This window comes from Gigantopelta aegis, chromosome 4 (assembly GCF_016097555.1).
Source record: "Gigantopelta aegis isolate Gae_Host chromosome 4, Gae_host_genome, whole genome shotgun sequence".
Classification (NCBI taxonomy): domain Eukaryota; kingdom Metazoa; phylum Mollusca; class Gastropoda; order Neomphalida; family Peltospiridae; genus Gigantopelta; species Gigantopelta aegis.
The window spans coordinates 57,796,498-57,809,272 of record NC_054702.1 but is presented as its reverse complement, the minus strand read 5'-3'; the positions used below and the strand labels follow the sequence as shown (position 1 = coordinate 57,809,272).

The following is a 12,775-nucleotide window of genomic DNA, read 5'->3' as shown; positions in this document are numbered from 1 at the left end:
GTCGTAAATTAGAGCATTTGTTTATACTGTGCATAACAGAGAAGTTGGACCTGAGCTGATGTCAGTTCGCCCCAAGCTATACCACCGGTCGTCACAAAAACTAAACAAAATGGCTGCCCCCAGTTAGCAGGAATAATAAAGTTTTTTTATTATTTCTACAATTACGCGTTTTTCATTTGTTAAAGTGTCAGTATGTGTTGGTGGTCCGGGTATGCATCTTTCCAACACATAAGGCTCTTGTTGGAGTTTAGTCTACCGTTAACAACGACTATACTGACAGAAGTGTGCGTTACTAGCAAAATTGGCCTTTCTTCGTCTTCTTTTTTTTTTGGCAGATACTGTAGAATACTTTATTTTCGCGAGATCAAATTTTCGCGATTTAATGAAAATGGGTCAATTCGCGAACATTTATTTTCGCGAATCTCCCAACCCCCATCAATAAAAAAACGTACAGATTTCAATAATTTTGTTTTAAAAACGGAACTTAGTTTTGCCGGTTGTTACGCTAATCTGTAGAACTAATCCTACATGTACACACGAGTGCTATACACATAAAACAATAGTTTTCCTGCTTTAACCAATTAATACTTTATTGTCCTTATAATTATTATAAAAACAAAAACCGAAAACAAACGAAACGAAATTTGAAGGCACAAGCTACTAGTACTCAGTAACTTAAGTTTGATTGAAACAATATTTATTGCCGTCAAAATACTAGTTCAAAACGGTTTGTGATTGGATACCAGGCCAAAAATAAAAATAAAATTGTGAAACATCTGAACATAGCCCAGTCCGGATTTTCCACTTCCACATTTTTAATATACTGTGATAATGCATGTTTACTTCCGTCGTTGAACACATGTATACTCTGTCCGATGAACTGATCGCTAGCACATGCGAAGGAAAACAGCATAAAGCTTTTTAGTGTTAGTATTGTTTTATTATCATGTATGTACTTACAATCGTGTTCTTGATTTAAAGTTTTAAACAGCTTTTGTGTTTTGTGGTTTGTTCCGTGACAGGAGGGAGCACCGCTTTGTTACTACTAGCCTCGTACATTGGAAACTAATGTGGTATAGTTGAACGAGACTACATATTTTATTTTATTTTTTTGTCGGTCTTTATAAAAAGTTTATTTTCGCGTGGAATATATTTTCACGAATTTCATTCACACGCAAAAAACGCGAAAATAAATTCCACGCGAAAATAAAGTATTATACAGTACCAATTAATGGTGGTTCGCAAAATTTACATGTGGTATTTCCAATATAATGGTATCTCTAAACCATACATAAACTAACATCGTAATCATAGTTTTGCACGTAAATGTAAGTCTAAACTACAATTCATATTACTATTAACAGGACAACTAATATTGTCTGAAGTTTACATAATTAATTTTGTGTCCTTATAATGCTCCATTTTGCATATATTGATATAATTTTCTGTGCAAACGTACAACAGGTATAACTGTCAGTCACAAATGTAAATTTATAATATCTTGTGAAACTGGCTCCAGGGCTATACATGTAGGTAGTGTAAAATAAGTATGGCGTCAGTATAAACAATTAAGGGCACAGAAACGGAACTTCATCTCTATGTAGACAAAAAGGGCACTTTTAAATTTATTTGTATTTTTCTGGTGGGGGTGCAACAGCCCCTTGCACCCCACTAGATATGGTCCAAGTAACCGGTTATGAAATCTTACTTTAAATTAATAATAATTTCATTACACATTTACTTCCATTTTACCATAACAATAAAGCAACTGAATATCTTAGATCAGGCCTTTCCCCAGGATTGTTTTAAGGCACTTACATATATAGCATCATTATAACACAAAAATCAAGCCAAAAGAAGTGGGGTAGTGAGTTGAAAACAGTTAAGTGTTTGCCTTCAATCCATCAAATCATGTTGGGGTTGTTTTTGTGGGGTTTTTTTTTTTGGGGGGGGGGGGGGGGTTAAAACTTTTTAAAAAAAAAACCCATCAATTCCCCACCCCCAACAATTTCATAATTTGTGCCATGTTGTTGCTGTTGATTTCAGCATCGTGTTAAATGCTTGTCACCTCACAGTTTAACAAATACATATCTAGCATTATCTAACAAATATGATTATTGTAAACTAATTCAGTGTACATTTAACTGCAATTTGTATAAATACCCCGGTACTGCATGTTCATTTCCTGCGATCGCGATCTCAGTGCGTGCTCTCGACCATAGGTACAAAATTAACAAAGACAAAGGAAATAACGAAACTGCAGTTAGGTATTCATTGATGCAAATAACTATTGTTTTTCTACACATTTACATCAAGATTTACTTCCGTGTAATCGTATTGTTCATGTCCGCAACGATGTCTCTTGACATGTGGGTGTCAGCTGACTCTGAAGCGTGACGTATATTACGCCGAGAGCTTTCCTCAGTTCAGCCAACGAACGTTCTTCCTAACGTTCGCGAACTATTTCATTGGTGTCCGTCGTGTCCATTTGGTTTAACGTGAAGCGCACAAACCAGTGTAGCGAACGTTTTGTTTTCGCTCAGTCTGGCTGAACTCAGCCCTTGGGATAGCCGACATGTCTTTCGGCCCTGAACTGGCATGTGTATTCAAATTGACATGCAGTGTCGGTTTGTTTTTATTACTTTGGTTCAAAGACTTTACAAAATTAAAATAATGGTGACATGTTTTACTCATGAATTTCACCTTCAAAGATGTTTATTCAATTAATAGGTATTTTTTTTGATTTGTCTTGATGCGTAATTCCCAAGCATACAGACATTATTACAACAAGCAGTTATCTGGCGGATTAGTAGTAGCCGATCACCTGTACCACGTGACCAGCACAAGCCCACAAACGGTGCGATCAATGGACCTCAAAGTGAACAACTAACGAATTGCAGAGATACCAAATGGAAGTGTGATAATGTGTGGTGAATGACGTTACGGATCACAGTTCCATTGTTTTGTATACATGTTACAAATTAAGCCAACACGGTCCTGCAGTTAAGGCGCTTACCAGACATGAAGGCGCTTACTTGGCTGGCTAAGGGAGCACGGGCCGTGTCGGCTTATCACTCTAGGGAAACCCCTGATCTTGCAAAACATATTCTATTGCTGGTACAGTCTACTCTTCTACTTAGAATTTCAGTGGTCATAGTAGGGCTAGTAGGTCTAAATTAAACTGAGGATGATTTTTTTTTTAAGACATGCCTTGCATGCAGATAATTCATGTAACTATAGTTAATTCTACAAGACTATCACAGTTAATCTGAACACTGTTGGGTTGATGGTGGGGGATGTAACAAATGAACAAATTGACATTTATTTAAAATGAAAATGCAGGAATCATACAAACTAATAATAACCGTAACAAAGAGATGATACCTGAAAGTGATTTCATCCAGAGAAGAACAGATTTCGCAAGAAATTGTACTGCATGGATACATAAATAAAAACAATTAAAAAACATTAATTGTTTTTTGGCAGTGCAAAGTTAACCTGTATATTGTATATGATCATTAATAATCAGCGAAAAACCAAAACACTGGTTTTAACTACCTTTGTTAGAACAAAATTTCTGTTAAAATGTTTTTGGAGTAAAACAGTTAATAATACCTTCATCTTTTATCCAAGGGGCGGGACGTAGCTAGATGCGTGGTCGGTGTGGGATCGATCCCCGTCGGTGGGCCTATTGGGCTATTTCTCGTTCCAGCCAATGCACCACAACTGGTATATCAAAGGCCGTGGTATGTACTACCCTGTCTGTGGGATGGTGCATATAAATGTTCCCTTGCTGCTAATCAAAAAGAGTAGCCCATGAAGTGGCAACAGCGGGTTTCCTCTCTCAATATCTGTGTGGTCCTTAACCATATGTCTGTCGTCATATAACCGTAAATAAAATGTGTTGAGTGCGTCGTTAAATAAAACATTTCTTCTTCTTCTCTTATCCAACAACCAATAAAGATCTTGTTTTGCAGGACATTTAAGTTTTCACAAAGAGCCAGAGAACAGATCCCTGTCATGGACAGAACTCTCTGGCGAAGTCAGAGGTTGTGCCCATGACAAGCATGCTTTGAACAGTTCTCTGATGGAAGTATTGCCAAAAATTACCCACAGTCACCCATGCAGAGAACAGACATTGTTATTAGCATACAAGCCAATAAATGAGACAAGAAAATAAACACAATGTGCATACCTCTAGCATCGACGGACTTGGACCTCTGGCGAGACGAGGTGATCTCATCACTGGGATCACTAAGAGACGAGACGGAGTCAGAATCCACCGAACGACGTCGGCGCCAGTTCTTCGAGCGGGACAACTTCTTGTCGACCACTTCACCACGAAGCAGAATGTCAGTAGCCGTGTCGCTGATTTCTCCTGGGTCGTCTTGGTACGGCTTCCGCCGAGCATCAAAATCTGCTTTGAATCAAAACCCTTACTTTAGTAACCGTGTTTAAAACAATATATTAATAGCAGAGAAACAGTATATTACTTATAAATTACTGTGATGATTAGTCTGCGATTACTAAATAATGAAATAGAATTTTATATTTTTTAATTTCTAAGAATGTTATTTATTTATTTATCAGCTGACAACTGGATAACTATAAAAGGAGATAACCAACTGAAATGGATCAGATGGGCAACAGTGATATTGGTGACATCTGTGCTAAAGTCTTAAAATTTGTTCTTAGCTAGGACCATTACAATGTTTACAGTAAAATTATTTACAGATGAAAAACTATTAATATTTAAATTTACACAGTGAATACTGAGTGGGTGTGAACATTTTGTTATATTAACCCTTTTAAGGGGAGATATATTTTTAAGCCACACCTTCTGTGGGGGAATTAATTTGAAAAAAAATCAATAAAAAAAAGTCAATCAAATTCAACTTTAATTTTAAAAATAACAAAAAGAATAAATGTAAAGTAGTAAAACTAGATATATTATTTAATTATGTAGAATTTAAAAGCATTTATGTACAATTTATAATAGTTGCTTTGCAAATAAAAATAGCCAACAAATCACATGCAAATTTCATGGGCGCCGTCATTTTTTTTACGTCATTGCCAAGTAACGTTAACCAAGTGTCATAAAGTTAACAAATTATCGCAGTAAGTGAAAGTTACCTTTCTTATTAATTGAATTATATTTCTTGTTAAATTAATGACTGGAAAAAATGCACTCACATGCAATGCAGGGTCAAAAAATATGTTTGATTCACAGCACTGCTAAAACAACACAGATGTCGCTTTCCCCGTAAATCAGTAAGCAACATAAATGTTGTTCTCCACGTCAAAGGGTTAATAATCTACACAAAAGCTATCAGGGTGTGGTCTGATGCAAATTAATTCAATACAATGTGATCTTTACTTGACCAACAAAAAAAACCCCACGTCTTATTATGACGATACATGATTATATTAATGATGTCAAACATTATGTACACAATGAATTGGTAGCTGATAGCTCACCTTGTGCATATTCTAAATTGGTATCTTGAAGATTTCTGCTACTGATGCCCACATCACCACACTTTCTAGCATAGCCATCAACCAAATATCCCGACGACTCACTGTAATGTCTTTGGAGCTCATCTGTTGAAACATAAAATAAAATGTGAAAACATTAAGATGTATCAACCTTGCTTTAAGTAGAGACAATAAATAATAAGCATGTGACATGACCAACTTATAGATATGGTCATGATTTACTTCTTTTATTTCATTCCTTTCATCAGTACACTATAAATTTATTTTAAAAAACCTTAAAAACTTGCTTAGCTATCCTAGTTGAGTACAAAAGTGAGAGCACGAAGACACATGCAAGGGAGGTAACTCTTCACTGTCTGCGATGATTCACTATCGTCGTATATGTACTTTGTTGGTTATACGAGTCAAGATAATGTTCGACAAAATAAATTCAGTCAAACATCACTACCAATAAGATGAGAAAAATATACTCTGAAAATAAGGGATTTTCAACTCGTAGTTTGGGTTGAGTTGGACAAAACCAATTTTGAAAGCCAACAGGGCAGAATGTTTAGTATACTCAAGAAGGAAGGAAATGTTTTATTTAACGACGCACTCAACACATTTTATGTACCATGATATGGTGTCGGACATATGGTTAAGGACCACACAGACACCGAGGAAACCCGCTGTTGCCACTTCGTGGACTACTCTTTTTGATTAACAGCAAGGGATCTTTTATGCACCATTCCAAAGACAGGATACCCCATACCACGGCCTTTGATATACCAGTCGTGGTGCACTGGCTGGAGTGAGAAATAGCCCAATGGGCCCACTAACGGGGATCGATAGTATACTCAAGAAGGCAGCATATGCCAATATGGAGATTTGGGGTTGTTTTTTTTAACTGCATATTTACACTACAGTTGTATTGCATAGAAACATACCGTCCTGTTTTGAGCGGTAATAATATGAAGATTGATATGGATAAGTTTCTCTACCAATGGCTGCCGACATAATGTCATCTCCATGTGGTGTGTTTAGTCTCCTCGTCTCATTCTGACTTTCACTGTGACTTCTTTCTCGGACAGAACGGTAGATATCTAAAACAAAAACATATTAATATTCAATGTATTACATTAAAATTGTTAAGATTTAGCAAACTTGTAGAAAACTTGGAACTGGATTAGAACAGGAAGCAGAAGAGTAATTGGAAGATTGTAAGCCATCCCATTGGCTATTGGGATGTTCACACCAGTCTATTGTTACAGTGGGAAAATGCCAATGGTTTGAGGTCAGGTTAAGTTAAAAACAAAAAAATATTTTAATTAAATCTGCAACAAATAATAATCACAAAATACAATACTCAGTTTCACTTACCTATACCAGTTAAATACATTTTTTTAAATAATGTATTAACTATAAGGAGTAGAAACATTAACCAAGCTATGTCAGTTTTCAGTATTCTTTTAAATTTGAATCTAGGATCACTTTTGTTTCTAATATTCATTCCTTTTGTTTAAAAAATTGGGAGTTACAGCAAACCACTTTTTTCCAAAAGTGACCTTACGTTATTTTTAAGGCCACATATATCAAACTGAATATATATTTTACGTTAGAAGAAAAATCTTCCATTTCCTTAATTATATATACACAATTAAAAGGACATATTGTTTTAAGCAGCCACCAAAGGGAGTATAAAAAATAGCCTTTTAAATCAGTTTTTACTTTTTTGATGATTTGGGAGTATCAAAATGTGGCCTTTTAAGACATACATGTATGCTGCTTAACACAGGTCAGTTAATAAATATTATATCAGATGATTTGGAAGTATTAAAATGTGGCCTTTTTACACAAGTGGCTGTTTAATACAGGTGAATACTATAGTAAGTTTTTCTGTATTTAATCAGAAATTTAGCAGTCACTACTGATCTTGCTAAAAAAATTGAATGCACATCACTTTGTTTTAATAACCAACAGCACGTTTTTAGCTTACCTCTAGAATTAAAAGGTGCACTTCTCAAAGTTGGCCTCACTGAATAGTCCCTCCTATCTTGATCAATTTTACTACCCCGTGAAAAGTCCTCCTTTCGCTGACCAGAAGGGTCATTAACAAGTCTTTCATATGGTCTTCTGCTTGGTTTTAGTCCATCCTGAACTATTTTCTCTGACACCTCACCATCCGGTAAAGGACGACTTGAATGCAGATACCCACTACTGGGTTGTTCTGATTTTGTTCGTTCATGACTTGACCCGTGAATTCTGTACTTGTCCAAGTATGACCCGTCCTGTCTGTAGCTTTTGTCTCTTCCTCGATCTGAGCCATAACTCTGCTCCAAGGAGGAAATGTTCTCTTTGGTAAGAGCAAACCTCTCAGGTGTGTGTCTCATTGGAGGATTTTTCTGGTAAAATTCATCTAAAAGTAAAAAAGAAAAAAGAAATCAGTAAGTTGTTTCTATGAACTTTCACAAGTCAGCCAGAAACTAGTCAAACATGTTCTAATAATGACCTATATTAAACAGCCACCTCTTACCTCATAATTCCTATAAAAAAAGGTAAATTAATTGTCTGGTTTCTCCTTTACTATACAATGAAACAACTTCAACCTAAGACCATTTTATAACAAGGATACATATAAAGGAATCCTAACTAAAGAAAAACAACAAGTCAGGTATTTGTTTTCAGTATATCATTTCCATAATAAGCACTAAAATCTGATGATGATATATACCGTGTTGGGTGAAACTAGTCGATTAACCGAATTATGCTATAAACCAATGTGCAAATAAGTGGCGATGACTGTATCTTAAAATTTGATGAATTATAAAGATCAAATACATTAATATCACAACAACATTTTGCCCTAATACTCACCCCTTCCATATCCTATGTCACTGTCTTGCAATAGATGTCGGTCTCTAACAGCACTGCTTCTGATATCGGAAGAATGTCCGAGCTCCCGACCTGTACTCTGTCTGATCTCAGAGTGAGTCAACTGTCGATCTCTCTCAAGACTCGATCTTGCAGGGTACGATGTATGAACCTGTCTGTCCAGGCTCTGCAATCCATGTCTTATATCACCTACTTCTTGTTTCCAATGGCTGTTTTCCTCATTCAAGCCATAATTACGATCACGGGTTAAATGAAAATCGTCTTTTAGTTGCTGTATCTCACTCTGGGATCTGAAATCTGCTTCTCCTCCCTTCAGCTCTTGTATCTAAGCAACAACAGAGAAATATTAGTTACAATTTTGCATTGTACATATAAAACAAGAGCACCAAGGCTCCAAATGTTTCATATGCCATTTAACAAGTTATAAAATAATGCTCATAAAACCATTAACTGAATGGTAATTGTATGTTAATCTAAGAAAAAATGCAAATACTGATCCAGTGATGTCAAAGACAGTGATCACCAAGTCTCATAAAAGCTAGACAAAATAAAACTAGGAATAATATAATATGTTAGTGCAGCCAATTTAAGCTCAAAAGTAGCCAAACCCAAATTTGCAACAAAAGGTTTCTCGGTGGATTTGTATCAGAAAGTCTAGAAAAATATATAAAAGCGAAAACAACTTTTTTGCATAAATCGAAGATGGCTACCATGAAACTTCATTTGACCGTATCTTGACTTCAAATGTATATTTATTATTGATTTTAAATGCTAAATTATGATTATATAAATGTATAAATATCTCTTCAGCATCTGTGTCATTCTGAAATAACCTGGTAAATTTGGTACTGTGCGTATTTTGACAATACAAATTCATTAGAAAAGCTAATAGAATATAACTGAAAACAGGCATCAAACAGATTACATCTACAATATAGCACTAAGTGAATATTTAAATACCTTCACTTTGAGTCTTCTATTGTCATCCTCCAAATCCTGAAGTGCTAGGGACCGCGAGCTTCGCAAGTTTTCATTTTCTGCCATCAGTTCGCGCACCTGTCTTTCAGCCTTGGTTAGTTTTGCGACGGCCGTTTCATTCACCTCTTGCATATCTTGAATATGTCCTTCCAGATCAGCTGTCAAAAAATAACATTTTAAAATTTACATATGATTAAAATATCTTTGAAATACAGTGTTATATATATTAACTCCCACTCCCACACTTTGACCAATGTTGTATTAATTGCCAAATGTATAAAACAAATTAAGAAATTAGCTTTTTATTTCATAAGTGATTCTTTGTTTTTACTGATAAAACTCTTTAAGATGCTTGATTTTGATTTTAATTAACATAATTTTCACTCAGCTAGGCCTAAAATAGAAATTTAGATCTTTTAAGCATAAAACATAAACTATACACACATATTTATGTACCATGTATACCAGAGATGACATTAAACATTTGGAGCAACATGAGAGGTTGCTACATAGCCATCCGACTCACTGTTGGAATGTTCGGATCAAATCACTGTAGTGGTGGAGTGTGGGAAAATGGACTTAAGTGAGCAGTCAGCTTAATGTACGAAAAGAACTACATTTATTTGACTACATTAAAAAGCAAAGCAACAAGATGAAATCACAACAGTAAGATAAACAGGCTCACCTATCTTTCTCTGCAAGACTACTGGGTTGTGTGGACTGTAGTTGTCCAGACCAGCAGTCTCACCAGTCTTCAGCTTCAGTTTTTCCTGTAGTTTGACAACTTCCTTGGCAAGGATCTCCTTTTCTGTTTGAAGCTGAGCAACTTCTTTCTCAAGCTGCAATGAATTATTAGCCTTCTTGTAAATTATCAAACAGGGAAAATACCCTCTAAACTCGACATTCACTGACCAAGAAAATAGTCTGGTTTTAAGGTGTATTCGATTTTGGAGGGTCTGTCCTTTAACACTTCACTGTAATTACTGTAAACAGTATATCACCTAAATAATTTTATTGTAAATTAGTATACCGTATATTGCCGTGTATTAGCCGACTTTTGAAGTCTAGAAATACTTTCCAAAAGAAGAGAATCGGCTTATACACAGGAGGCAACAAATTGGTTCATAAAATTCCGATCGAAAACACTCCCGACCCCGACTTACAAATTTTGATCAGACCCTTAGAGCCTTTCACAGCTTATGTAACAATAATTTGTGCACAATATAAATAATACACCCCGTCATGCAATATTATGTTGTTTTTTGTTCTTGAATGCATTAATAGTTTGATGAATAATAATAAAAATTACTTGTTTTATTGTCATTTCAATGGTAAAAACGTGTTCCACCATATTTGTTTGACACCTCTGTCTATATAAAGTCGGTCAAATATGTTCTGAGTTCACATTTCTGTCTGAATTGGAAAAATGTGTTTTCCTTCTTGACAGCCCAGAACAAGTAACTCCAACTGTTGGGCAATTCTGTTATGAAATGTTCAACCATAGGCAAAATGAACTTACCAGACCCTCTACTACAACACCAACTTGAATAAACATGTATACACACTCAGTGACACTGCACACATTTACATGTATATGTATAACTATTACACGTATATAATCATTGTCATCATTATTATTACTATGTGTCTGATCTTACCATTTTATATTCTAATTATGTATGTTGTCCAATGTATACCATGCCATGTTTATATGATTCATATATAAATAAATGATCTGATTTGATTTGATTTGATACCATTTTGTAAGCTCTTATTTGATTGGATTACACAATTTTGTGTAAACAACAGCCATGGACTACAGAATCGTTTTTCTGTGTGGAGGGGAAAACAGGGATTAAACATGCCTTAATGAGTTTATTATTTGCTGTCCAGTGAATAATTTAATTACTTATGTGCAATGATATGTTGTTACAGCTTGAATTGTTTATTTTCCTGTTATGATTTATCGGTGCTAAATTATTTTTGCATGGCATGGAAGACGTTAGCATTGCGATGACGATTACCGTGTGTAATAATTAAAGGGGAAAAAAATACAGTGAAAAAGAAAAGCACAAGTCTATTTGTTGACAGTATTATTGAAACCAATACAATATACAACTGGACAAAAGATGACTTCGGCTTATACACGAGGCCGATGATTTTGTACTTGATATTTAGGGTCAAACTAAGAGGTCGGATATACACTGCAATATACGGTAAGCAAAAATGCTCGCTATGGTATTAGATTAGGTTAAAAAGCTGGAAATAAATATATGAAGACAAGCATGCACGATTTAATATACTATACACATGAGAAAAAAAAGAGGAAAAAATACCGTCAATAATAAACTTTTTACCACTGGCTGGGATGGAAAAAAGCCCAATGCATCTGCCAAGAAGGTTCGATCTTATGACCCAAGCCTGCCCAATGGCGAGTGCTCTACCGAATGAGTTAAATCTATATCCCAGTAAACACACATGCAGAATGACTGAAAAGTAGTCAGTGTGTATACCTCTCTGTTATCAAATGATCCAGCCAGTTTCTTGGAGTGCTCAAGTTCCTGACCGAGAGACCGATTGATGTCACGCAAGTCTCGCATTTGGTCAGTCAGTTGAAACACCTCAGCTTCCCGACTGCTCAAGAGTTTTCTCAGCGTCACTATACTGTCTTCCAGATCCTGCAGCCTCCTTGATTCCTGCACACAATAAACATCAAGTCAGTTTTACAAGGGTTGAAATAATCAGTCACCTGGTCACTAATCCACATCACTGAATAGGTGACTATAACTAATTTAGTGTTATGCACCTACGGTACCTATTAAGTGGTTCCTAATTTAAAACATCTTGGTATCCAATTGGCCTCTACACTTCTACATAGCATTTCAACCTCTGGTCTTCAAACATCAAATCTTAACTGGAATATTGCATTGACAGACCATGAAAATGCACAAGTTAAATACCGTACTGCAATAACAAAAATGTAGATTACCTTAAAAAGAAACTATGCTTTTTATTAAATGTTTAGTAAGTGCTGTCTTCATTATACATGTATCAGGCAATAGTAAGCATGAAGTGGTGTCTTCAAACAGATTAACTTAAAAAAGAAAATATGACTGTAACCTAAATCAATTAATTATTTCATTAAATAATTTCTTTGCATTAAAACTTAAATGAGGGCAATTCAGTTCCATGTTTAAATTCTCCTTGAATATATATTCTGAACTGTCATCTATTATTGCCAACTCTGCAACCAATCTAATTAAAATTAGCTCCACTATTACATGTGGATCCAACAGCAGCCAGTTGGAGCTCATGTCCACCAATCAAAACCTTACTTGCAGAATCATGCCAGTGATTTGAAAATAATTTGAAAACATTCCGAATTATCCTGATGGTATATATACGACATGTTTCATGTGATTTATGAATG

At 35.3% G+C, this 12,775-nt stretch overlaps 1 protein-coding gene across 1 annotated transcript in view; it reads right to left on the bottom strand.

Moving 5' to 3' along the window:
- LOC121369903 overlaps positions 1 to 12,775 on the bottom strand; it is a 53,445-nt gene that overhangs the window by 10,276 nt on the left and 30,394 nt on the right. Inside the window, exons 5-12 of the mRNA XM_041494983.1 lie at positions 11,859 to 12,041; positions 10,031 to 10,184; positions 9,328 to 9,503; positions 8,350 to 8,692; positions 7,472 to 7,891; positions 6,423 to 6,578; positions 5,479 to 5,601; positions 4,196 to 4,420 (exon numbers count right to left, since the gene is read on the bottom strand). Of these exons, the coding sequence (XP_041350917.1) occupies positions 4,196 to 4,420; positions 5,479 to 5,601; positions 6,423 to 6,578; positions 7,472 to 7,891; positions 8,350 to 8,692; positions 9,328 to 9,503; positions 10,031 to 10,184; positions 11,859 to 12,041 (1,780 nt within the window). The remainder of the gene's footprint in view (positions 1 to 4,195; positions 4,421 to 5,478; positions 5,602 to 6,422; positions 6,579 to 7,471; positions 7,892 to 8,349; positions 8,693 to 9,327; positions 9,504 to 10,030; positions 10,185 to 11,858; positions 12,042 to 12,775) is intronic.